This window comes from Pseudorca crassidens, chromosome 1, assembly GCF_039906515.1.
Source record: "Pseudorca crassidens isolate mPseCra1 chromosome 1, mPseCra1.hap1, whole genome shotgun sequence".
Taxonomy (NCBI): Eukaryota; Metazoa; Chordata; class Mammalia; order Artiodactyla; family Delphinidae; genus Pseudorca; species Pseudorca crassidens.
Genome location: NC_090296.1, coordinates 101,455,854 through 101,480,046, shown reverse-complemented (window position 1 = coordinate 101,480,046; position 24,193 = coordinate 101,455,854). Strand labels below are relative to the sequence as shown.

The window sequence follows — 24,193 nt, the reverse complement described above, 5'->3', positions numbered from 1 at the left end:
TATATAAAATAATACTATATGTCATAATCAGTGGCACCTTAGATATGATAAGATCAGTAGGTTTAAAACATTCTTTTTGAGTTATACAGAGTCCAAATGTGTGCATTTGTTGATAAACTTAGTATGTTGAATCTGTTTTCTCCCAGTTTCCCCTCGTTGAATTGTTTCTGTAGCTTAAAGCAACCAGTAACATAGATGGCAGGGATCTTATTATTTTGTTTTACATGCAGAATATATACAGGAGCTGTGAAGGTCACAGCTGTGTACTGATCCTGAGATCCTCATGCTGTCGTGTTTAAACTAACTCCAGAAATAACTTATGTAAAACTAAATAGTTTGAATCTCCTGTCTCTTGTAGAGAGGCATACAAGGCATTCAGTTAGTCCTGCGGTTCCGGACTGCATCATGCATATGAAATGCTAGGTTATGGGAGGTGGCCACAGCCCTGATTTGTCCAATCACAGTGTGATCGCTCTTTAGATATCATAACGTTGGTGGATGGTGGTGATTTTCAGCGCTGATAGTCCCGGTGTGTGATGCTGCGGCATAAGGTGGACGAGGTGTCACCAGGCTCTGTGCCACATGAGCAAGAGCACTGGCAGGTATTGGTGTTCTCTGTGATAACCTCATGCTGTGGAACTGGCTTCCCAGAACTAACACCAGAAGTTGCCCAGAGTGACAGGAGAAGCATGGCTGATACCTTGTGGAGTCAGCAAGATTAAACTTTCTAATGCATCTGATCTGCGTTTTGTTTGTTTGCCAGCAGTCTCTGAACTCAAACTTAAACTACACCCAAATAGATTTCTTTTTTTTTTTTAACATCCTTATTGGAGTATAATTGCTTTACAATGTTGTGTTGGTTTCTGCTGTATAACACTAAATAGATTCCTTAACTGCCCCCCTTCCTGTAGATAAGAGAATTAAAAATCTTACTAGCATATAGCTCCACAAACACCATCATTACTCAAGTTTCCCTTTACCTTCCCTTGAATTTCCCACTCAATTCTCAATTTTGAGATGGAATTGGAGACTTTTTCTTAACCCTCAGTTCTTCTCTGGCAGCTGCCATCAACAGTGGTGATCATTTTTAACATCTGAAAGGGTTGTTAGCCAGCAGTTGTACTTTACTGGTTGCAGCTTTGTGGTGGGACTTTTAGCACTTTACTAAAAACAGACAAACAAAAAACTGAATAATATTTAGGAAATCATATTAAATACAGGTTGTTTTATCTGCTCATGATTTCTTTGGGAGTGAGGGGTGACAGGAGAACATTAAGCCTTTTCCTTATGAAGGCTTTGTGAGAAATAATACATTTCACATCAACTAGTGTGAAGAAACTCGGTTCTACCAGCTATCTTGATGTGGTTTGAACTGATTGCAATGATACATTTAAAGTAAATGTTCTTTCTCTTTAATGACCAGATTCATAGAGCTAAAGGTAAAGGGGAATCTTTTATAGTCTGGCTGCCTCTTTGTAGAATATTGTTTTTTCCTTCTGTAAATTAAAGTCGAAATATATTTAGACATTTATGATTGATACTGATTAGTTAACTAAGAAGTTAAACCACTTACTTTGGAGACATTTAATCTTATTACAAAGTTAACCTTATTACAAAAAAAAATGCTTTTGAATCTAGTAAGATTCTTTGGTGTTCATAGTAGCCAAGCACTAGTGGTTGTTAGAGTGACATTACCGTATAATTTTATCATCTATCCACCCAGTTTTACCAGAAAAAATACTGAAAGAAGGGACAATTAAGTGGTAAATATGGCAAGCTTCTGTTGTTATAGAGTTTACTTAAAATTATAGGAACATGGAAACCTCTCATCTTTTCTACCTGGAAGACATTTTTCTTCTTTTTGTTTCTGATGAAGTGGGCCAAATGGAGAACATATCCCCAGGACAGATCATTGATGAGCCCATTCGTCCAGTCAACATTCCCAGAAAAGAAAAGGATTTCCAAGGAATGCTGGAATACAAGAAGGAGGATGAGCAAAAACTTGTTAAGAACTTGATTCTGGGCAAGTATTTCCTGCGTAAGATAAAAGGTCTTTCTGGTACACGTGTCGGTGGTGGGAAAGGCTAGTCACTCATTTATTAAATATTCACACTGGTTTCTTTAGTCATCCTTGACTGCTGTGCGTATAGTGCTGTAGCAGCATCCTGACCACATCATGGATGTCAGTCACACTGCAGGGACACTTGCTAGGACCCACCTAACTCCTGGAAGAGCAGGTTCCATAGGGAATGAAGAGTTTAGTTTGGGATGGGCTTAGTTTGACATGCCTGAGCAGAGATGTCAAAAGCCACTTGATACATGAGCCTAGAATTCAAAGGAAAAGTCAGGGCAGGAGATAGACATTTGGGAGTTGTTGTATAAGCAGCTAAGATTCACATGTTCCTACCCTCAAGAATTTCTCCCCTTAGTCAGCCTTTAAAATATGCTTTTTTAAAAACACGACCTATTTACCCTGAATGATTGAACTCTTACATGAGAGCTGTGCTTTTGTATCTCAAAAAGCATTCCTCGTGAAGACTTTCAAAGTTATATAAGATTATTTTTCCTCTTTTCTTTTTTAGAACTGAAGCCACGTGGTGTAGCAGTCAATTTGATTCCAGGGTTACCAGCGTATATCCTGTTTATGTGTGTTCGACACGCTGACTACCTGAATGATGATCAGAAAGTAAGGTCGTTGCTAACATCAACAATAAACAGCATCAAAAAAGTATTAAAGGTCAGTTCATGTGCAACAAAATTCTCATAATGAATATTAATGATGACAGAGTCTGCACAGAGGTATTTTTCCTTCCTTAGACTTGAGCTAAGTTTCCAGTTATGACCACTTTCTAGTCTCAATCTATACCTTCCATTGTAGGAAACATTCATTCTGTAAAGTGTCTATGTGCCTTCTTTCAAAACAGGGCTCAGGTTGAACAGTAATCAAAATTAAGTCAATATACTTGCATTTGATTGTGAAGCAAATTCAGTTTTGTCATAGAAGTTTTCTGCTTTGAGGTCTTAGAACTAAATTAAAAATACCTAGTGAAGTTCATATATACAGGGAATATGATGCTATAGTTAAAATAGGTATTAAGTAAGTTTAGTAATACCTAGCCCATTCATATAAAAAGATGTTTGATAAAACATTTAAAATTCTCTTCTGACTTTTCTTCCCATTATTCTCCAGCTCATCTCATAATTTTCCTTGTTACCTTAAATGCCTGGTTCCATGTGAGAAGCAACACACAGATACTAATCAGAGAGGAAAGACTTGGAAAAGGCAGCAAAGTTACATAATAGAACAGAAAGCCCTGCATAACTCAGTAATCACTGAGTCACTTGCATGATCATCCTCTTGACAATCTAGAAAAACAGTGAACATTATTCTTAGTTTTCACCATTTTTCAGTTCTTTGGCATTAAGTACATTCATACTGTTGCATAACCATCACCACCATCATCTCCAGAACTTTTTCATCTTCCCCAGAACTTTTTCATCTTCCCCATCTGAAACTCTGTACCCATTAAACACACCCTCCCCCAGCCCCTGGTCATAACTTTTAATGCCGGTTCTCAGTCCCTCCTGCACAGATAGTCTATGTGGTTACTTTCTACAGTGCTTACTAAAGTGTGGAGTTTCTGAATATTTAACATTCAAAAACTGATGAATGTCTTCTGAATGTAACTCATTTAATTTTTGGTGTATTGATGCTGTATTACATTTAGATAGACTACGAGTTTTACTACTTCTTAAGTCAACTCCTACAAAGACAACAAAGCCAAATCGTAAAGTTTTCTCCCTCTCATCTTACTTGCAAGATGAGAAAATTTGGATAAATTCTTCCAAATTTATCTAATTTGACTAATTATTGTACCAAATTGTTTAAAGATTAAAAAGGAATAGATACTTGAACACAGCACCCTTTTGATACCATTTTAAATGGATGTGCATTTGTTTCACATCCCTTTTTAAACTGAAGTGTATTTGTCATGTGTCCCTGGTTTGATTTCGCAGAGGTGGTTTGACATGTGGCGCAGACCTGATGAAGAGCCAAACTCTCCACTGCTCTGCACAGGGCTTCCTCCATTCCATTTCTCATTAGCTCGCCAGAAATTTTATCTTATCATTGACAAGATTTTTAACCTAATCTGGGTTTCAGTGCTTCACAATATTTGTAATTCCCTTTTGTGCCTTTAGTCCTTTCTGATTCCCTTCAGTAACCCTCAGGGAAGTGAGTTCGGGTAAGCTGTGGCTTGGTGAATTGTTTTCTGCTTAAAGGGACTGCTAAGCGAATATCAATTGCATGACCAGGCATCATTTTCTAATGGCATTTTCTAATTGCCAAGCAAAGTAACAAACAACCAGTGAACTCAGTGGTTGAAATTCTCTAGCAACGATATGAGGCTTTACAACTGCAATGTGATTTATTTTTATAACTGTTGTTAATGGTAAGTGAAGGAAATGGGCCTTCTGGTATCTGTTTGGTTTTTTCAGGCTATTATTTCCCTAAGGAAAAAGCTAATTTAGGCTTATTCTCTCTTTCAGAAAAGAGGTGATGATTTTGAAACTGTCTCCTTCTGGCTTTCTAACACATGCCGATTTTTGCACTGTTTGAAGCAGTACAGTGGAGAAGAGGTGAGAAAGCCTTGATCACAAAACCAGCATGCTATACTTTCTCTGACCTTTTTAAGGAAAAAAATTTAAAGCACAAACTATTTAGCCATTTGTTCATTTAGAAACCTGAATTCAGAGGAGGCTTGGAAGTTCATAGCTTTGTTTGATGTTCATTATTTACAAAACTGACTTGGGAAGTGACATAGTTTCTTCCCTCTGAGAGTTTGTATTATGAGAAAGCACAGCAGAAATAAAATGAGCATTGGTCATTGAATGGTTATCGCACTGAAACTTTTTGTTAAGATGTGAAAATGGGCTTTTCAAGGACTGATGTATGAATATTGAGCTATTTAAAGAAATTAATCAGTTTTGGCTTGTGTAATACATTAAAGGTGATCAAGGTAAAACATGTCTCTTTAGATTCGTCCACAGATATTTTTGCTTTTGCTTATAGTGATGTGGTCATCAGTTGGTTGATAGACTTCATATTTCAAAACTATGTAATATATTAATAATTATCATTTATTAAGGGCTGCTTAGTATGTATCAGACAGCATTTATTGTACATTATGTTGTTTAATTCTTGTTTAACATCTCAGTGAGGTAGGAATTATAACCCAGTTTTACAGATGAGGAAACTAAAGCTCAAAGAAGTTCATCACTTTGCCCAGGTGCTCTCAGTCATAAGGAGCTTAGCTAGGATTCTGGGTCTGCCCACCTCCAAGAGCCTCTGTCCATAACCACTGCCCTTCGTACCTCCGCATCCTTTGCCGGGAGGGCAGGCAGAGAAGCTGAGCAGTAGTACTTTCTGAGCACCCACAGGCTAGGGGCAGAGGACTGTCCTGGCAGATGATGGGAAATGCAATATGAGCAAGACATGGTCCTTGAGCAGATGGGACTAGCAGAACAGAATCCTCCAGAAGGCCTATTAACTGTCCTTCCAGTCCCCAGTTCTAGACCATGTTGTTAAGTAGGTTGCAGGGAGGCAGATGCTTGAGTGTGGGCAGAATCCATCAAGTAGGCAATTGTCTTTGTCAGGCAGTGCCTGACGAAGTACCTGCCTGTACAGTTGGCTTTCCATTTTAACAAATACCACCAAAAGATTCCATTCTAAGCTCAGACTGAGAATCATGTGTGGATACAGTAAAATATAGTAAAGAGAATTTTTTTATTTATTCACCAGTCTCTGTAGAAATTGATCAATTTTAAGAAGATTACTTATGTCCTTCCAGTGTAGTATTTATAAACAGGGCTGTATTTAATGAACTGAAGTTAAGAGATTACTACTTTAGATAATTAAGTGCTTGGCAGTGAACCAGCTGTTTCATAAGTGAAAACACTCATTAGTTTTTTTTTCAAATCAAGTTCCCCCATCTTGTTTCATTGACATTGCTGGTGGAAAAGCTTAAATGCTAGGTTGCCAAGTTTAGATTATTCAAACGCTAGTAAGAAGTGGAAGGGGAGACGTGATGGAAACAAACACACAGAATTTGAGAAGGAGTGTCCTGGCATTTATGTGTAGGTTGGAATGGGAACTCTTTGGAGAAAGGAAAAAAGAGCATGAGGATGCCGATCAAATGAGAGAGTTAAACAGGAGACATTTTACTTCATCTGTATCATTAACTCTCCGTTATGGCTCTAGGGCTTTATGAAACACAACACATCTCGCCAGAATGAACACTGCCTCACCAATTTTGACCTGGCCGAGTACCGACAGGTGCTAAGTGACTTGGCCATTCAGATCTACCAGCAGCTCGTGCGGGTGTTAGAGAACATCCTTCAGCCAATGATCGGTAAGGCCAGGGCATATTGATGACATCCAGGTCTGTCTACCTCATGTGCCCGCCAATAGATGACCACCAGTGGCACATGTGTTGGAGCATGTATTCATATGGAGAACAGAAAGTAGTAAGACTCAGTCCCAAAATTAGCTGAGGAATCTCAGAACCCCAGCCATGATGAACTGGGGTACCTCAAAATCACTGCTTCCACATGATGGAAATGGCAGTATATAGTTTACTTCCCTAATGTGTAATGCCTCTCTCTTATGATTGGGTCATGCTTTATACCCAGCAGTAGACCTCAGACCTCATCCAGTTTTCAAAAACACTTTAAACTTTGGTCTAGCGTACTACTACACTGAGCTTCCTAGGGACCCATCTAAAATGAAGGAGGCTTGGGAGGGTATGTACTTTGCCTATTAGGCTACAGTAAGAGGGCTGGGAAGGTACCATGGCAACAAGAACAGGTCTCAGACACTCCATGCTGAGTGGAACATCTCATGACCCCTATGGAATTGTTAAAGGGAATTTGGTTTAAAGTAGCAGTTTCTCATTGGATGAGAAACTGGTGTGTGTGTGTGTGTGTGTGTGTGTGTGTGTGTGTGTGTGTGTGTGTGTGTGTGTGTGTGTGTGTGTGTGTTTCTACGTATGTGTGATTTCATGTACCTATCTTTATATATGTATACTCACTCTGGGTGTGTATTTATGTATCATTCTACCTGTATTCCTTTGGAATGTGTAGCAGGTGTGTAAAGGAATTAGAAGGCATGTACAAATTGCAGGCTGCTAATTTTGAATGCATTGAACTTTTTTTTTTAATTTTTTAAGTTACCAAACTGTATTATCGTCAAGCAAATTATCAACAGCCTCTTAAGGCTACTACCAGTTACCCTTTCTTTCCCCATCTATGTGTTTTCCACATTTCTACAACTTCATCTCACCTCTGTGGGCTCCTAGTGTCCCATGTTTTATTGCAGGCCCCCCTTTAACCAACTAGAAACATAGAAGGCTGAGGAAGCCATGGGGGATGGCAGTGGTTTCTTCAGCTGACGTCTAAAAGGTCATGAATTTAAAGCAACCTAGGTCAGCAAAAATGCTTGAGGTAACACAGATGCAGAGGTCAGCTTCAGTCCATTCTCTTCTACTTTTGCCTGGTTTCATTGGCTAAATAAGAAATTTTACCTTTAGATGTGCCGCTAGCTGCATCTCCCAATGATTTTACAACAACAAATGTTTTGAGTCAGTATGAGGTTCTTTGGAAGCTGCATTTAGCTCTAGGACATATAACAATGAATCAGGAATGGCCCCTGCTCTCAAGGGGGCTTCCAGTCCAGGGAGTGGGCATCCCAAAACCATCCTAGAGGAGGCATAAGCCAAACGCTGCAAGAGCGTAATAGAGGGAGCAGCAGTGCCCCAGATGAGAAGACTGAGTCCTGGGAGGCTAAGGCCAGCCCGAGGTCTCCCTACTGTCGTGGGCAGCTCAGGGCAAGGAAGGGCCCAGCTCTCTAGCCCCACACAACTGCCCTCTCCCAAGTCTTCTCCAAGCCCACTGCCTGGTCTCCTGCCTTTCTTGCTACTTGATTTGTTTGCCTCTGGGGCTCGATATTACTGGAGAATTTTTTTTTTCTTTTTTTTTTTTTTGTGGTATGCGGGCCTCTCACTGTTGTGGCCTCTCCCATTGTGGAGCACGGGCTTCTGACGCACAGGCTCAGCGGCCATGGCTCACGGGCCCAGCCGCTCCGCGGCATGTGGGATCTTCCCGGACCGGGGCACGAACCCGCGTCCCCTGCATCAGCAGGCAGACTCTCAACCACTGCGCCACCAGGGAAGCCCTATTGGAGAATTTTTATCTTCTCCCTAACTGCTCCGTACATCTCTCTCAAAAACCCTCCCAAGATACCTCACACGTGCTATTACAAGCCTTCATATTTCAGAAAATGGGCCATTAAGAGTTCTTAATTTCATGGTAAATTTTTGAATTTAAGAATTATTACTATTTTTTTGAATTTAAGAATTATTCCTTCATTAAAGTTTAAAATCCAGAAGCCCTTTTATTGAGTTCTTTTTCCCTCTATATTGATACTCAAATCATTTTCATAAACTGAATGTGTGTATGTCTGTGTCTTTGTGTGTGTGTGCACACGTTTACTTCCAGATCTTCTTTTCTGACACTTGAACTTCTCTTGCAGTCTCCGGAATGCTAGAGCATGAAACCATTCAGGGTGTGTCTGGGGTGAAGCCCACAGGGCTAAGAAAGCGAACCTCCAGCATTGCTGATGAGGGTACCTACACACTGGACTCCATCCTGCGGCAGCTCAACTCCTTCCACTCAGTCATGTGTCAGCACGGCATGGACCCCGAACTGATCAAGCAGGTGGTCAAGCAGATGTTCTACATCGTGGGGGCCGTCACACTGAACAACCTCCTCCTCCGGAAGGACATGTGCTCCTGGAGTAAAGGCATGCAGATCAGGTGAGCGAATGCCAACAGCTGCCATGGCCTTTTCATGCTGCCCAACCGCTTGCCGGGGCTCGTGTGAGGCTAGTGTACCTGATGTCCACTGCCCCCACCCCCACTCCCCGCCAGGCGAGCAGCAAGGGCAGACTGGGCACAGAGCTGCTTCCTCTTTTCTGGCTGGACCCTCCACTCTCATTCGTGATTGCTCCTGGCTGTGCCTTGCAACCCACTGCTTGTTAGGAACCCTGCTCCATGTGAAGATAACGCGTTTTTGTTTTTTGTTTTTTTAAAGGGAACTTTATTTATTTTTATTTATTTATTTTTGGCTGTGTTGGGTCTTCGTTGCTGTGGGGGCTGTTCTTCATTGTGGTGCGTGGGCTTCTCATTGTGGTGGATTCTCTTGTGGAGCACGAGCTCTAGGCATGCGGGCTTCAGTAGTTGTGGCACGTGGGCTCAGTAGTTATGGCTCGCGGGCTCTAGAGCACAGGCTCAGTAGTTGTGGCACGTGGGCTCAGTAGTTGTGGCTCGTGGTCTCTAGAGCGCAGGCTCAGTAGTTGTGACGCACAGGCTTAGTTGCCCCGCGGCATGTGGGATCTTCCCGGACCAGGGCTCAAACTCGTGTCCCCTGCATTGGCAGGCGGATTCTTAACCACTACGCCACCAGGAAAGCCCTGATAACTCATCTGAGGGAGTGGGGAGATGATGAAAACTACATAAAGATGAGATAGCTGCTTCCTCTCCTTTTGTGTGTGCTTTATATCAAACTATAATGAAGATTGCTAATGTTTGATTGCTCTTATAAATTTATTTTGACAAAATACTGTTTTGTACCTATGGCAACAAGAACATGTCTAATAGATCTTTTACTGATGTTTGAAATACGCCCCTCTCTATTTTAAGGAAAGCTGTGCTCAATTTTGTCCAGCTGCTCCTCAGCATAACCTTATTAGCATAATGGACTTTTTTTCAAATAATTTATTTTAAAACAGCTAGAAAATTCACCAAGAGGGGGAAAAAGGATTTCTCCTATGAAAGCCTGTAGTTAATCTCAGGAAGCATTGGCTTTCTTTTCAAATTTTCCATTACTCACATCCACTGTAGGTAGTGGTAAGAAGATAATGCTTTCTACTCAGGTCGTAGAATTTATTTTTCTGCAAGTTCTGTTCATACCTATGAAGCCCCTCTTTGCCTGATTACTAAGTCCTGACTGTGGGTCCATTTATCTCATTTGCGAACCACTATCACTTGGTTGGCCACCTCTTAAAACCTCGCATCTGTGTAGTTTCTATGTCTCTCTTCATATTTTGGGTCTTTGTCTCTTCCCATGGCCCCCACTTGCCCTTCTCGCCTTCATCCCTGAGCTTCCTCAGGCCACTACCTCCATCACCCAGACTCTTCCCTAAAGAGGGCCGGAGCACAGGGTCTATGTGGGGGTCTTGTTATTATGTCTACTAGCTTGGAGTCTGACTTAAGGAAGAGAGAGTACTTAAAGGATTATCAATTCTCACCTCTCAAGTTGTAAGAAGCTATAAAATGTTTTCTGCTTGGCTCTTTAATAAGGACACAGCCATATTATGTGTTCTATTTTGGTTTTTAGCACATCTTATTTCATAACTTGCTGTAATGGCTACATTTCTATCTCCCATTAAAGAGAATTATAGTCTCTAGAATTATACCTACTCTTATATAATTATGATTATAAACCTCCTGATTATGTATAGTAATAAATTTTTAAGCACAGCTAATGATTTAAAAAAACAGAATTTCACTGAAATTCCTGACAAAGCCATGCACAGAAAAATTAAGACATTTATGGTAACATTCAGTAAATTTGCATCACCTCCCTTTTTCTGGCATAGGTACAATGTCAGTCAACTAGAAGAATGGCTGCGTGACAAGAATCTGATGAACAGTGGGGCTAAGGAAACCCTGGAACCTCTCATTCAGGCTGCTCAGCTTTTGCAAGTGAAAAAGAAAACAGATGATGATGCAGAAGCCATTTGTTCCATGTGCAATGCTTTAACTACTGCCCAGGTAAGGCGATTTTCCCTATTATAAAACAAGTTAACATTCATCAACGGTGACATTTAGGGAAGTAAAGAAGGCTTCTAGCTATTGCTTTTGTCTCTGAGCTGACTTCATCTGTGTCAGAGATGATATATATCAACATTGTAGATCTTGAAGAAGGGAGATTTTACCACAAAGTATATTTCAGTACTAGTCACAGTCCTGCACATTCAACATTCAGTACTTATTTATCCACTCTCTACACTGTTCTGTATAATGTTCTAGCCACTAAGATAAAACCATGAACAAAACAAAGTCCCTGTTTTCGTGGGGGTGTACATTCTACACATTCTATGGAGTTTGTACTCCATAAAAGAATTTTCCGTATTATTTAATAATTGAATGATTCTTTAGACTTCTCTATTTTAAGACAAATAATTGTGTTTTTTTAATTGAAATATAGCTGATGTATAATATGATGTTAGTTTCAGGTATACTACACAGTGATTTGACATTTCCATACATTATAAAATGATAACCAAGATAAGTCTAGCAATCATATGTCCCCATACAAAGTTATTACAATATTATTAACCATATTCCTTATATTGTAGATTATATCCACATGCTTTATTTATTTATTTTATAACTGGAGGTTTGTACCTCTTAACCCCCTTCACTTATTTTAATACCCCATGCCCCTCCCCTCTGGCAACCACCCATTTGTTCTCTGTATCTGTGAGTATATTTTCATTTTTTTGGTTTCTTTGTTTTGTTTTTTGGATTCCACATATAAGTGAGCTCTTATAATATTTGTCATTGTCTGACTTATTTCACTTAGCATAATGTCTGCAAAGTCCATTCATAATGTTGCAAATGGCAATATTTCATTCTTTTTTATGACTAAGTGATATTCTTTGTGTGTGTGTGTGTGTGTGTGTACACCAGTCTTCTTTATCCATTTGTCTGTCTACAGACACTTAGATTGCTTCCATATCTTGGCTATTGTAAATAATGCTGCAGTGAACAGAGGGGTGCATATATCTTTTCAAACTAGTGTTTTTGTTGTCTTTGGAAAAATACCCAGAAGTGGAATTGCTGGGTTGTATCATAGTTGTATTTTTAATTTTTTGAGCAACCTCCATACTGTTTTCCATAGTGGCTGCACCAATTTACATTCCCACCAGCAGTGCATGAGGATTCCCTTTTCTCCACCTCCTCACCGACACTTACTATTTGTTGTCTTTTAGATAATAGCCATTCTGACTAGTATGAGGTAGTACTTCATTGTGGTTTTGATTCGTATTTCTCTGGTGATTAGTGATGTTGAGCATTTTTTCATTTGCCTGTTGCCCATCAGTATGTCTTCTTTGGAAAAATGTCTGTTGAGGTCCTCTGCCCATTTTTTAATCAGGCCATTTGTTTTTTTGATTTGAGTTATATGAATTCTTTGTATATTTTGGATATTAACCCCTTATTAGATATATTGTTTGCAAATATGTTCTTCCATTCAGTAGGCTGCTTTTTCATTTTGTGGATAATTTCTTTCACTGTGCAAAAGTTTTTTAGTTTGATGTGGTCCCATTTGTTTATTTTTGCTTTTGTTTCTCTTGCCTGAGGAGACAGATCAAAAAAATATTGCTAAGACCAGTGTCAAAAATGTACTGCTTGTATTTTCTTCTAAGAGTTTAAGGTCTTAAATTTAAGTCCTTAATCCATTTTGAGTTTATTTTTCTAAGTGGTATGAAAAAATGGTCTAGTTTGATTCTTTTGCATATAGCTGTCCAGTTTTCACAACACCGTTTACTGAAGAAACTGTCTTTTCCACATTGTATATTCTTGCCTCCCTTACTGTAGATTAATTGACCGTAAAAGAGTAGGTTTATTTCTGGGTTCTCTTTCCTTTTCCATCAATCTATGTGTCAGTTTTTGTGCCAGTACCATACTATTTTGATTACTGTAGCTTTTTAGTATGGTTTGAAATCAGGGAGCATGATACCTCTAGCTTTGTATTAGTACTTCTTTCTCAAGATTGCTTTGGCTACTCAGTTTTTTGTGTTTCCATACAAATTTTAGAATTATTTGTTCTTTGAAAAATGCTTTTGGTATTTTGATAGAGATTACATTGAATATGTAGTTGCCTTGGGTAATATGGTCATTTTAACCATATTAATTCTTCCACTTTATGAGCCCGGTATATCTTTCTATTGGTTTGTGTCACCTGTACTTTCTTTTATCAATGTCTTATAGTTTTCCAAGTTCAGGTCTTTCACTTCCTTGTTTAGATTTATTCCTAGGTATTTTATTCTTTTTGGTACAATTATAAATGGGATTGTGTTCTGATAATTTATTATTAGTGTATAGAAATGCAAAAGTTGTCTGTATATTAATTTTGTATCCTGCAACTTTACTGAATTCATTTATTGGTTCTAATAGTTTCTTGGTGGCATCTTTAGGATTTTCTATATACAGTTTCCTGTCATCTGCAAACAGTGACAGTTTTACTTCTTCCATTTCAATTTGGATTCCTTTTACTTTTTTTTCCTGTCTAATTTCTGTGGCTAGGATTTTCAATACCACTTTGAATAAAAGTGGTGAGAATGGGCATCCTTGTTTTGTTAGAGGAAATGCTTTCACCATTTTACCATGAGTATGATGTTGACTGTGGGTTTGTCATATATGTGTTTTATTATGTTGAGGTATGTTCCCTCTATACCCACTTTGTTGAGAGTTTTTATCATAAATGGATGTTGAGTTTTGTCAGAAGCTTTTTCTGCATCTGTTGAGATGATCATATGATTTTCATTCTTCAATTTGCTAATGGGGTGTATCACATTGATTGTTTTGTAGTTATTGTGAAATCCTTGCATCCCTGAGATAATTCCCACTTGATCATGATGTATGATTCTTTTAATGTTCTGTTAAATTCAATTGGCAGATATTTTGTTGAGGATTTCTACAACTATGTTCATCAGTGATACTGACCTATAATTTCCTTTTTTGTGGTATTTTTGTCTGGTTTTGGTATCAGGGTGATGTGGACTCGCAGAATGAGTTCAGAAGTTTTCCTTTCTCTTCTGTTCTTTTGGAATAGATTGAGATGGGTAGATTCAGGTGTTAACTCTTATATTTGGCAGAATTCCCCTGTGAAGCCATCTAGTCCTAGACATTTGTTTGTTGGGAGTTTTTTGATTACTGATTTGATTTAATTACTTGTAATTTGTCCATATTTTCTATTTCTTCCTGATTCAGTCTTGGGAGACTGTACATTTCTAGGAACTTATCCATTTCTTCTAGGTTGTCCATTTTATTGGCATATAATTATTCATAATAATGTCTTACGATCGTTTGTATTTCTGTGATGTCAGTTGTAACTTCTCTCTTTCATTTCTGATTTTATGTATTTGGGCCCTCTCTCTTTTTGTCTTGATAAATGTGGCTAATAGTTTATCAATTTTGTTTATCTTTTCAAAGGACCAGCTCTTAGTTTCATTGATTTTTATTCTGTTGTTTTTGTAGTCTCTATTTCATTCATGTCCATTCTGATTTTTTTTCCTTCTACTAACTTTGGATTTTGTTTGTTCTTCTTTTTCTAGTTCCTTTAGGTATAAGGTTAAATTGTTTATTTGAGATTTTTCTTGTTTCTTGACGTAGGCTTTTATCTCTTAAACTTTCCTCTTCCCTCCCTTTTCATATTTCTAGTTGTGGCCTTTTCTTTTCCACTTAGAGAAGTCCCATTAAAAAAATAAAAATATAAACATAAAGCTAGTTTGATGGTGCTGAACTCCTTTAGCTTTTGCTTGTCTGTAAAACTCTTTATCTCTCCTTCAAATATGAATGATAACCTTGCCAGGTAGAATATTCTTGGTTATAGGTTTTTTCCTTTCATTACTTTGAATATATCACCCCACACCCTTCTGGCCTGCAAAATTTCTGCTGATGTTGTTATGGGAGTTCCTTTTTATGTAACTAGTTGCTTTTCTCTTGATGCTTTTAAGATTTTCTCTTTATCTTAAATTTTTGCCATTTTAATTATAATCTGTCTTGGTGTGGACCTCTTTGGGTTGACCTTGTTTGAGACTCTGTGCTTACTGGATCTGGATGTCTGTTTCCTTTCCCAGCTATTATTTCTTCAAATAAGTTCTCTGTCCCTTTCTCTCTGTCTTCTCCTTCTGGAACCCCTACAATGTGAGTATTAGTGCACTTAAGTTGTCCCAGAGGTCTCTTAAACCATCCTCATTTTTTTTTCACTCTTTTTTTGTTGTTGTTCAGTTTCAGTGATTTCCACTATTGTCTTCCAGCTCACTGATCCATTCCTCTGTATAATTTAGTCTACTGTTGTATTCTTCAGCTCTTTTGGTTCTTCTTTATATTTTCTAACTCTTTGTTGAAGTTCTCACTATGTTCATCCCTTCTTCTCCTGAGTTCACTGAGCATCTTTATAATCATAACCTTGTAGATTGCTCAACTCCACTTCTATTAGTACTTTTTCTGAGGTATGTCTCGTTCCTTTGTTTGGAACATATTGCTCTGTCTTCTCATTTTTCCAGTTTGCTGTCTTTTTTCTGTGTATTAAGTAGGTCATATACATTTCCCGATCTTAAAGAAGTGGCCTTATGCAGGAAACATCCTATGGGGCTCAGAAGCATGCTGCCCTCTGGTCACCAGAGCTGTATGTCTAGGGGTACCCCCTATGTGGGCTGTGTAGGCCCTTCTGTTGTGGCAGGGCTGAACTACTGTTGGCTTAGTGGTGGGTGGGGCTGGCCCCTGGCGTGGTTGGCTGCCCCACCCTGTTTCCTTTGGTTTCTGCTGCCCATTTTTTGGCAGGGCCAGCTTATGGCACGGCTCGCCACAGGGCTCAGGGGAGGCCAGGGCTGGTGCTGGCCCATTGGGAGATAGTTAAGCCCTCAGCACTAATTAGCTAGAGGGAGGATTCCAAAATGGTGCTGAGGGGCAATAACTGATCATTCAGGGAAAGTCTTATTTAGCTGTGCATTGAATTTAAGGAAATGAAAAGATGGGAGGGGCATTTGAGAACAATGGCCACAGCATGAGGCAAGGCATAGGCATAAACATACCCACTTTTCTTTTGCCTAGTTATTTCTGTGCTGACTCTTGGATTTTTTAATGTTCATCACTTATCTCAAAACATAGAAATCTTACATAGATTACACATAGAATACATATAGAAAGTAACTAGCTGAATACACAGGACACTGTTAACTATTGTTACTTTGAGAGATTGAGAGCATGCAGGTGGGAGCACTTTTATTTTTCATGTTTTTTCAAATTTATGTTGCTTCTTAAAGTGTAAAATATTACATTAATACATTCTTATTTTAAAAATTCAGCTAATAAAGGTAAATGTGCCTTCAGAACCACTCCCTCTCCCCTCTTGCCCTAACCAAGCCCTGAGTAGAACTGAAAACTGTATGCAGAGATCCTTTTAGTTTTCCAGATAACAGGTACCCAGCATGTATGTATTTGATAATATGCTGAAGACTTTGATCATCTTATTTCTCCCAGATTGTCAAAGTGTTGAATTTGTATACTCCAGTTAACGAGTTTGAAGAAAGAGTCTCTGTGTCATTTATTCGTACTATACAGGTAAGATCTCCCAGGCTTTCTTTTGCTGTGATTCACCAACACAGTCGTTTGAATGGAAATTTTATAATTTATGGAAGGGTAATGCAGTTTTTATTATAATTATTTTATCTCATTTTTATAGTGCATTAACTTTCTTGATAACACCTTATTGGAAAAATGAAGTGATTTTAAAACAAATATAAATATTCTTCATTAGTTGAGGATTTTGGGTAGAATTTTGTCAAAAAAAATCTTTATAGATTCAAAGAATTGATGCTCTGTTTTTTTGTTTTTCTTTTTTTAATCTTCTCAGATGCGTTTACGAGACAGGAAAGACTCTCCTCAGCTGCTCATGGATGCTAAACACATCTTTCCTGTCACCTTTCCTTTTAACCCATCTTCCCTTGCACTAGAAACCATCCAGATTCCAGCCAGCCTCGGCCTGGGATTCATATCACGGGTCTGAAAATGATATCAAGGAAAATAGTGACAATACAATACTTGCCTGAAATAACCCATTATTTCAAGTGAGGTACTGAAAACACATTTTAAAAGAGATAGTACTTATTATCTCCCAAACAAGGGGTTATTGACTGGAACTCCCCCTAGAATACTTTTCATCATCTTGGAAAGAAAGATAGGCTCCTTTGTGCTGTGTTACCTTTTAACAACACTCATCCTTGATCAGTTAGGTATCTGCAGTTGATGTGCAGGTGAATGATGGAAGGAAGGAAAAAAATGTGTCTTCAGCTGCCAGCATTTATTTTAAATCCTTATCACTGCATCTAAATGATATCAAAAACCTAAATTCCAGATATGAATATGAGCTGTTGTTAGAAAGGTACCAATAAGGAACCTCCTGTGTGCTAACCAGAAGAATTGAAAGAAAAATCATCACTGAGTACATATCATACCAGTTTAGGAATCAATTATGTTGCTACTGTCCAACTGGAACAAAGAAATAAACTGGCAATATGTAAAGTAACTGGCCAAGTAGCTCCCTTCTATGTGTCACTATGATGTAGAGATACTAAGAGAATGTTGGTTTCCTATAGAGCATGGAAGTCCGTTTGTACCATAGTTTACTGAGCATTTTAAATTGCTGCTACATACTATGTTCTTTAAAATGTAAGCGATATTCATATTAGGCACTACAATAATAAGCTTCTCTTTTATCAACTCTGTTTACAGTTCAATCAGATCAGTTTTAACTGGATTATGTGCACATAGCTACAGATTCACCTGCACAAGTAGCAGACACTGGGAAGTCATGTAGTAATATGACACAATGTTTGACATTTAGGGATAGGATTAGGCAAAGTGGCTATTGATGTTGATGTCCTTTATTCAGGATGTGTTACATTGATGTGCTCATTGATTTTCCCTGGGCGCATATCACATCAGGGTACAGTGTTCTGTGAAGTGACCTATTTTTAGTTATCAGATCTGCTTCCTGCAGTGCATATTTTCAACCTTGACAGGTTTTCTTTCTTCTTAATTTATTAAGAATTAATGTCAGTCAATATCTAGAGAGGATTGTCAGAATATTCATGATTTAGGTCTTGAAATCTTAATTATTTTATAAATTATGCAAAAGAAAGTATATAATAAATAATTATGATTCCATTTTTTAGGCTTTGCAACTTCTATAAATGTTCTCAATGCCACTAGATACTTTAAAGAGCATCATATTAGAAATACATTGACCTATATAAAAGTATAAGGAGATTGCTGAATTTTACAGAGGATTTGGTTTAATAAGACCCAGATTCTATATGTTTTCATTCTGAAATTCTAATTAAACGTAGTCTCCATTTTTCCTACAAATCTTATACAATAAATGTTTCAGGTTGTGCAAAAACAAATTCTTAGCTTTCTTTAGAAACTTTGGTTCTGAATTACAATCATAGATTTATATAAATTAACTATTAGATCTATAAAAAAGACATCTTATTAAAATATGTGCAATATTATAAATGCAAGTAAAACATTTTCAAATCAGTGATAAATATTGCTATTAAAAGATAAATTCTGTCTGTTAACTTATTTGGGCCTCAAATTCCTCATTTATTCAGTGAGAGTGTTAGACAGCTGGTTCTTAAGGTCCCTTCCACATCTGAAGTTCTCTCCTCGCCGTACCTGAACCACAGAGAAATGAGATGCAGGTACTCAGTAAGGTTACCCTCTAATGGAAAGACTAGTGTTTGGTGCCTGTTAATTTTGAGGGATTAATAAAATGTAAAATCCCAGGTTTGTGTAGCTGTAATCTTTCTTAAATGTACATGATTTATGTACATACTTTTTCAAAGTTAATGAGTTTAGGTAGTTTTTATTGAATTGTGCACTGCTGTATTCAGTTTGGATACATTTATTCATTTGCAAAACCAAGAAAAATACTAACTCAATCCGATTTTCTCTATTTTCCCTGGTTGTCAGTGTGGTTTTCAATGAACTGTTGAAACCACGTGGTTAGTACTGAATCTGTCAGAGTCTTAAGAACATAGATGGGACTTGGGTGGGAGAGATGCTCCAAAAAATGCCACCATGATTGTAGGCTCTCCCCGTCAGACCTAGAAATCCTCCCAGGCCCTTTCCCAGCTCAGTCCTGTGTAGCATGTCCCGTACACACCCTGAGTCTTGTCAGGTCTTCAGGATCACGCTCTAGCTTCCACTGCCACTGCAGCCCTTTATCTTTCCTGCAGACAGCTCATATCCCGAAGCATGTCTTGTCTGGGCCTTTCTCTCTCTCCTGTCTTCCATCTTTCTGCTGCAAAGTGCTGGAGCCTCTGTTCCACACCTGGGCCAGAGTCTTTCCTGTTCAGGGATGGCCACACAAAGATTATGATATTTCAGGGCTCCAACTTCCTCCAAGGCCTATCTAGAACCCCAGAAGCGGATCTGAATTAATTTCTCTTAGTGGTCTGAAGATCTTTAGTCATAACACAAATACCTTACAACCAGGGAACCCCAAGTCCTGGTAAGTCATTCTGTGTCCTACTTTCTTGAGGATGCAGAAATATTCTGCTGACTGTGGGTATCCTTGGCCTCTGAGGACTGCTCACCTTTCCCTTTGTCCATCCACACTTTCTCACCCAGCTTCAAACACACCTGCACCAGCCCTCCAGTCCGTCCACCCACTCATTTATCTGCTCACTCTGTCCCTTCCTTCAGCCACATCCTGTGTCCCATCGCCTGTCCACTCACCTGCTCTGACTCTTTTGAAGGCTGTGGGTGAAGGCAGTCCTCAGTTGCCCCACTGGCCTGCCTGGGGGCTTCCCTTCAGGCCACTCTTTGCATGAGTTCTTGCTGTTCTCACTTCTCTGCAGTACGATCTTTAGCATTATCACTAATTTGCTTTTTCATAATTCCTCTATGACATACAATAGGAATTCAAAGAAAGAATTATTTGAGAAAGCAACAGTTCATTGTTTTAATAGCCCCTTCTCAATAGTCTCCTCCCCACTCACTGTACAGAGAAACTCAGCTCACACCTTGGAAAGCAAAGCTGAAAACTTAGAAGTAGTTTTCCTTCTTGTAGCTTTTCTTAGGTTATGGCTTTGCTCTGCCTGAGAGTAACTATAATGAAGGGGAAAGATGAGTATGGGGTAAACTCCATGAAGTGTAGCTTCATTATTCCTTTGGAAGCTGTGAAAATGCACCTGACACTTCTTTCATCAATTGCAAAAGTACAACAATATATATTCCAAAGCCAACTGATAGGAGATTTGGGGATTCGGGCCAGTTTGTGTCATTTACTTTATTATTTCCTTCATTTTAATGGATAATTGAGAGTTGTCTCTTTCTGAGTAAGTGATTATGTATAATATAGATCAAATCTTTTAATAACAGTGGCGGAGGCCGTGAAAATATTTTATTAGAATTTCAGTATAGTGATTGTTGTGAGAAATGACTTCCCTGGTAACCCTAGGTAAAAGGGCATCTGGCACCATCCTGAGATGTCCTCATATTCTCTCTCTCTCTCTCTCTCTCTCTCTCTCTCTCTCTCTCTCTTACACACACACACAGAGTCTTCAGTATCTTCAACTATTTAGAATAAAACAGAAAGCAAAATGTCATGTGTGGCCCTTCAGTTCTCCTGGTGAAAGGTAATGTAGAGACAGTACCTCGTGTCTGGCTATGCTTCACTTCAGCCTTTCTCTGTTACCTCATTGTGTCCTCACAGCAGCCCTAGAAGGTAGAAGGGCAGCTAGTACAGTCCTTAGCTGATGATAATTTGAGAGAGAGATAAGGGCAGTGACTTGCCTGAGGTCACTCAGCCCTCCAGCTGTGCTGTCTTCCCATATGCAGCAGTGGCACTGAGGGCACATGCGGGGCAGGAGACTTTAGAAAGTCCTGAGGTTCCATTCTGTTCCTCCTGGTACCTGTGGGGTGCCCCAGTCCAGCAAGAGGTGCTCCTTTTCCTTATCAGAGTTGGCAACTGGCATATGGGAGGTGAGGAAATGATGGGTACCAAGTTCTTGGTGCTAATCAGTTGGGGTGCCTTGTGGTTTCCTCTTTGTCGTAGTTACCTGCTATAACTAGGTTTGGCTTTTGTAATGAATCAGTGCCCCCCTGGAGGGTACAGTACTCTGTTTTGGTCATTAATTAGTAGCAAGCTCTCCCAGCCTGACCAGAAGCGGTGAGAGCCTCCCAAAAGGAAAGAGGAAGTCGCTCTCAACACACAGACCTCAGAGTCACTGTCAGAGCCACCAGGTGAGCTGTGCAGCCTGCAGAGAACCTGCAGCTGCAGGCCAAGCCCCTGGGTCCCTTCTGAGGGCTGTCTCCCAGGCAGGCCATACATAAGTCAGTGTGTAGTTGAACATGACGGTGTGTGCATGCTTCCAGTGTTGGCTTTGGAGCCAAGAGGTGTGCTGTGTGCATGTGTGTTAGAGAAGCTCAGTGTATGGGTAAGTGCATTGTGATTTCTTCTCAGGCTGTGCTGTGAGGGCCGCCTTAACCCCTGCTCCCTTCCCTCCTAGAGCTGCCTTAAGTTCTCTGGAACTTCTCCTCTGTAAGGGGATGTCTTGCCTGGAAAGGATATCTTGCCCTGTTTCTCAAGGTGTTGTGAGGGTTTGGGTGGGTGTGGCCTCCTTTCTTCCTTCGTTCCCTTTCTGCATGACCCTCCCTTCCTGTTACTTCTCCTTCCTTTCTTTTCTCTCATTTCCAAACAGGTATTAGAACTGTGAGGCAGCAGCAATCTCAGAGCCAATGAAATGTGGTCTGAGAGAGTGTTTCCTGAGGTTAGGGGGCTCTGTGTTACACTTAAGCAAATGAATATATGGAAGAAATATAGAGATAAGTTAGATTCTTGGTAATATTTAAATGGCTTGTTTTCCACTGAACTGACCTGTGCTTAGTAAAGCTAAAAGGTATAACTGTAAAATCTTTCATGGACATTCATTAAAAAAAATTTTGAGAACTCTTTACCCATATCAAAGATGGAGTGAAAACAGGAAAAAGTGCTATAAATTCTAATTCATTGTATTCAGTATTACCCTAAATTAAGTGAACCTGAGGTTACAGTAGATTTCTCAATAGATCAGGAACTGAAAAGCACTATGTAAAATATCTGCCAAAATGCATTTTATACATTTTTTTTAATTTTATAATTTGGTTTAGCTAAAATGTTCATTAGCTCAATTTAATGGGTGTTATTAGATTCATTAAGATGTCTGAAAATGACTAACATTTCCTTAGTATTGTAATGTTTCTTGAAATATTTGAAAGAAAAAATGTTTTTTGAGTTGAATCTGGTATGTGCAATTCAGTGCTTGGTAGGTCAGTACATTTTCATGGCATTTTTCAGAGTCAGTAGTTTTAAATATTGTCATATGTTATAAAAACTTGGTCGACATTTCAGGCTCTCTACATGAGCCATTTAATTTTATCCAACATATGCTGAATTTTTCCTTTAAATGTGGGTATGTGTGTTATAATTTATGATTCCTAGTTATGTATTTTTGTGGAACACTGGAGTTAGGTTGATTTTCATGTGTCCTTGGAAAATTTAAATTGCTCTAACAGTGTTGCACAGAAATGAGCTTATGACATTTAATATATTGTATTTTGATTACTAACTTTAATTGTTAACTTACTGTGAAATGGATATGCCTTTTAACTACAATGACATTGAACATTGCCCATTGCAGTTTTTCAAATGTTTTCCCTTGTTGGATCTGGAAAAGAAATTCTACTCTGATCTACATAGAAAAACATGATATAGTTAATGTTTGAAAAGTTCTTAGGTAAAATAGTCATCCATTAAAAATCAAAAGTAGGGCTTCCCTGGTGGTGCAGTGGTTGAGAGTCCACCTGCCAATGCAGGGGACGCGGGTTTGTGCCCCGGTCCGGGAAGATCCCAGATGCCGCGGAGCGGCTGGGCCCGTGAGCCATGGCCGCTGAGCCTGCGCGTCCGGAGCCTGTGCTCCACAACGGAAGAGGCCACAACAGTGAGAGGCCCGCGTACCACCAAAAAAAAAAAAAAAAAACAAAGCAAAAGTACTGAGAAGTGAAACGCATTATCAACCAATACTACTTTTAAACTAAACCTACCCCAGCATATCTCACATGGAATTTTAAAGAATAAGTTAATAATACACCTCATATCAACAAAAGCCTTTGAAACATGGGTTTTCACCAGATATCACCTAGTGCTAAGACGAAAACCAAAACAATATCAGATTGACATTTATGCTCTAAATTTGTAGTTGTCTAATGTTGTACTTAGTAAATGTGCATCACTAATGCTGTATTCTCCTAGATATTATAGAAAATTGTTCAAATAAAGATATGGATATAAAGGATTTTTGTTAGTGTCTTATAAATAAACCCACAGCACATACACCAACGTAGATCACATTTGGGACTATAAAACACACCTTTAAAATTTAAAAGAATAGAATTAAACTAGAAATCAGTGACACAAAAATAGCTGGAAAATCCCAGAATACTTGGAGATTAAACAACACACTTCTAAATAACACATGTATCAAAGAAGAAATTGCTAGAGAAATTTTAAAATATTTTGAAGTAAATATAAATGAATATACAGCTTAAAATTTCTGGGATGCAGGGAAAGCGGTACTTAAAGAGAAATTTATAGCATTGAATGCATGTATTAGAAAACAAGAAAGACCTAAAATCAATCTTCTAAGTTTCCACTTTAGGAAACTAAGAAAAGAAGAGAAAATTAAATACAAAGTAAGCAGAAGAAAAGAAATAATAAAAATTAGAGCATAAATCAATGAAATTGAGGACAGGAAATCAATAGAGAAAATCAGTGAAACCAAAAGCTGGTTCTTTTTAAAGATCAATAAAATTGATAAGCCTCTAACCAGGCTTACTAAGAAAAGGAAAGAGATGACATGTAGTAGATTGGTGGTTGCTCAGGGCTGGGAGGAAGAGAGGAAGTGAGGGGATAGGGAGCAATAACTAAAGAGCAAGGAGTTTCTTTTTGAGATGATGAAAATGTTTTAAAATTGACTGTGGTGATAGTTTAACATATCTGTGAATATATTAAAAAACACTGAGTTATATACTTTAAATGGGTGAAGTGTATGCTATGAGAATTGTATCTCAATAAAACTATTTTTGAGTAAACTTGTGACCTCTAATATGGCAGACTGAAGAGCTCAGCAAATTCTCCCCTCAAAAAAGCAAGGACAGGGGCTTCCCTGGTGGTGCAGTGGTTAAGAATCCACCTGCCAGTGCATGGGACATGGGTTCAAGCCCTGGTCCAGGAAGAT

General features: G+C 38.8%; 1 protein-coding gene across 4 annotated transcripts in view; it reads left to right on the top strand.

Moving 5' to 3' along the window:
* MYO5A (myosin VA) overlaps window positions 1–22,946 on the top strand; it is a 183,665-nt gene extending 160,719 nt beyond the window's left edge. For all 4 annotated transcript variants that reach the window (XM_067747313.1, XM_067747305.1, XM_067747294.1 and 1 more), the window contains 8 exons: window positions 1,877–2,023; window positions 2,583–2,737; window positions 4,549–4,638; window positions 6,260–6,410; window positions 8,588–8,870; window positions 10,715–10,889; window positions 16,389–16,469; window positions 16,762–22,946. In XM_067747313.1, the coding sequence (XP_067603414.1) occupies window positions 1,877–2,023; window positions 2,583–2,737; window positions 4,549–4,638; window positions 6,260–6,410; window positions 8,588–8,870; window positions 10,715–10,889; window positions 16,389–16,469; window positions 16,762–16,914 (1,235 nt within the window). In that variant the 3' untranslated portion in view covers window positions 16,915–22,946. The remainder of the gene's footprint in view (window positions 1–1,876; window positions 2,024–2,582; window positions 2,738–4,548; window positions 4,639–6,259; window positions 6,411–8,587; window positions 8,871–10,714; window positions 10,890–16,388; window positions 16,470–16,761) is intronic.
* Window positions 22,947–24,193: the final 1,247 nt, after the last annotated feature.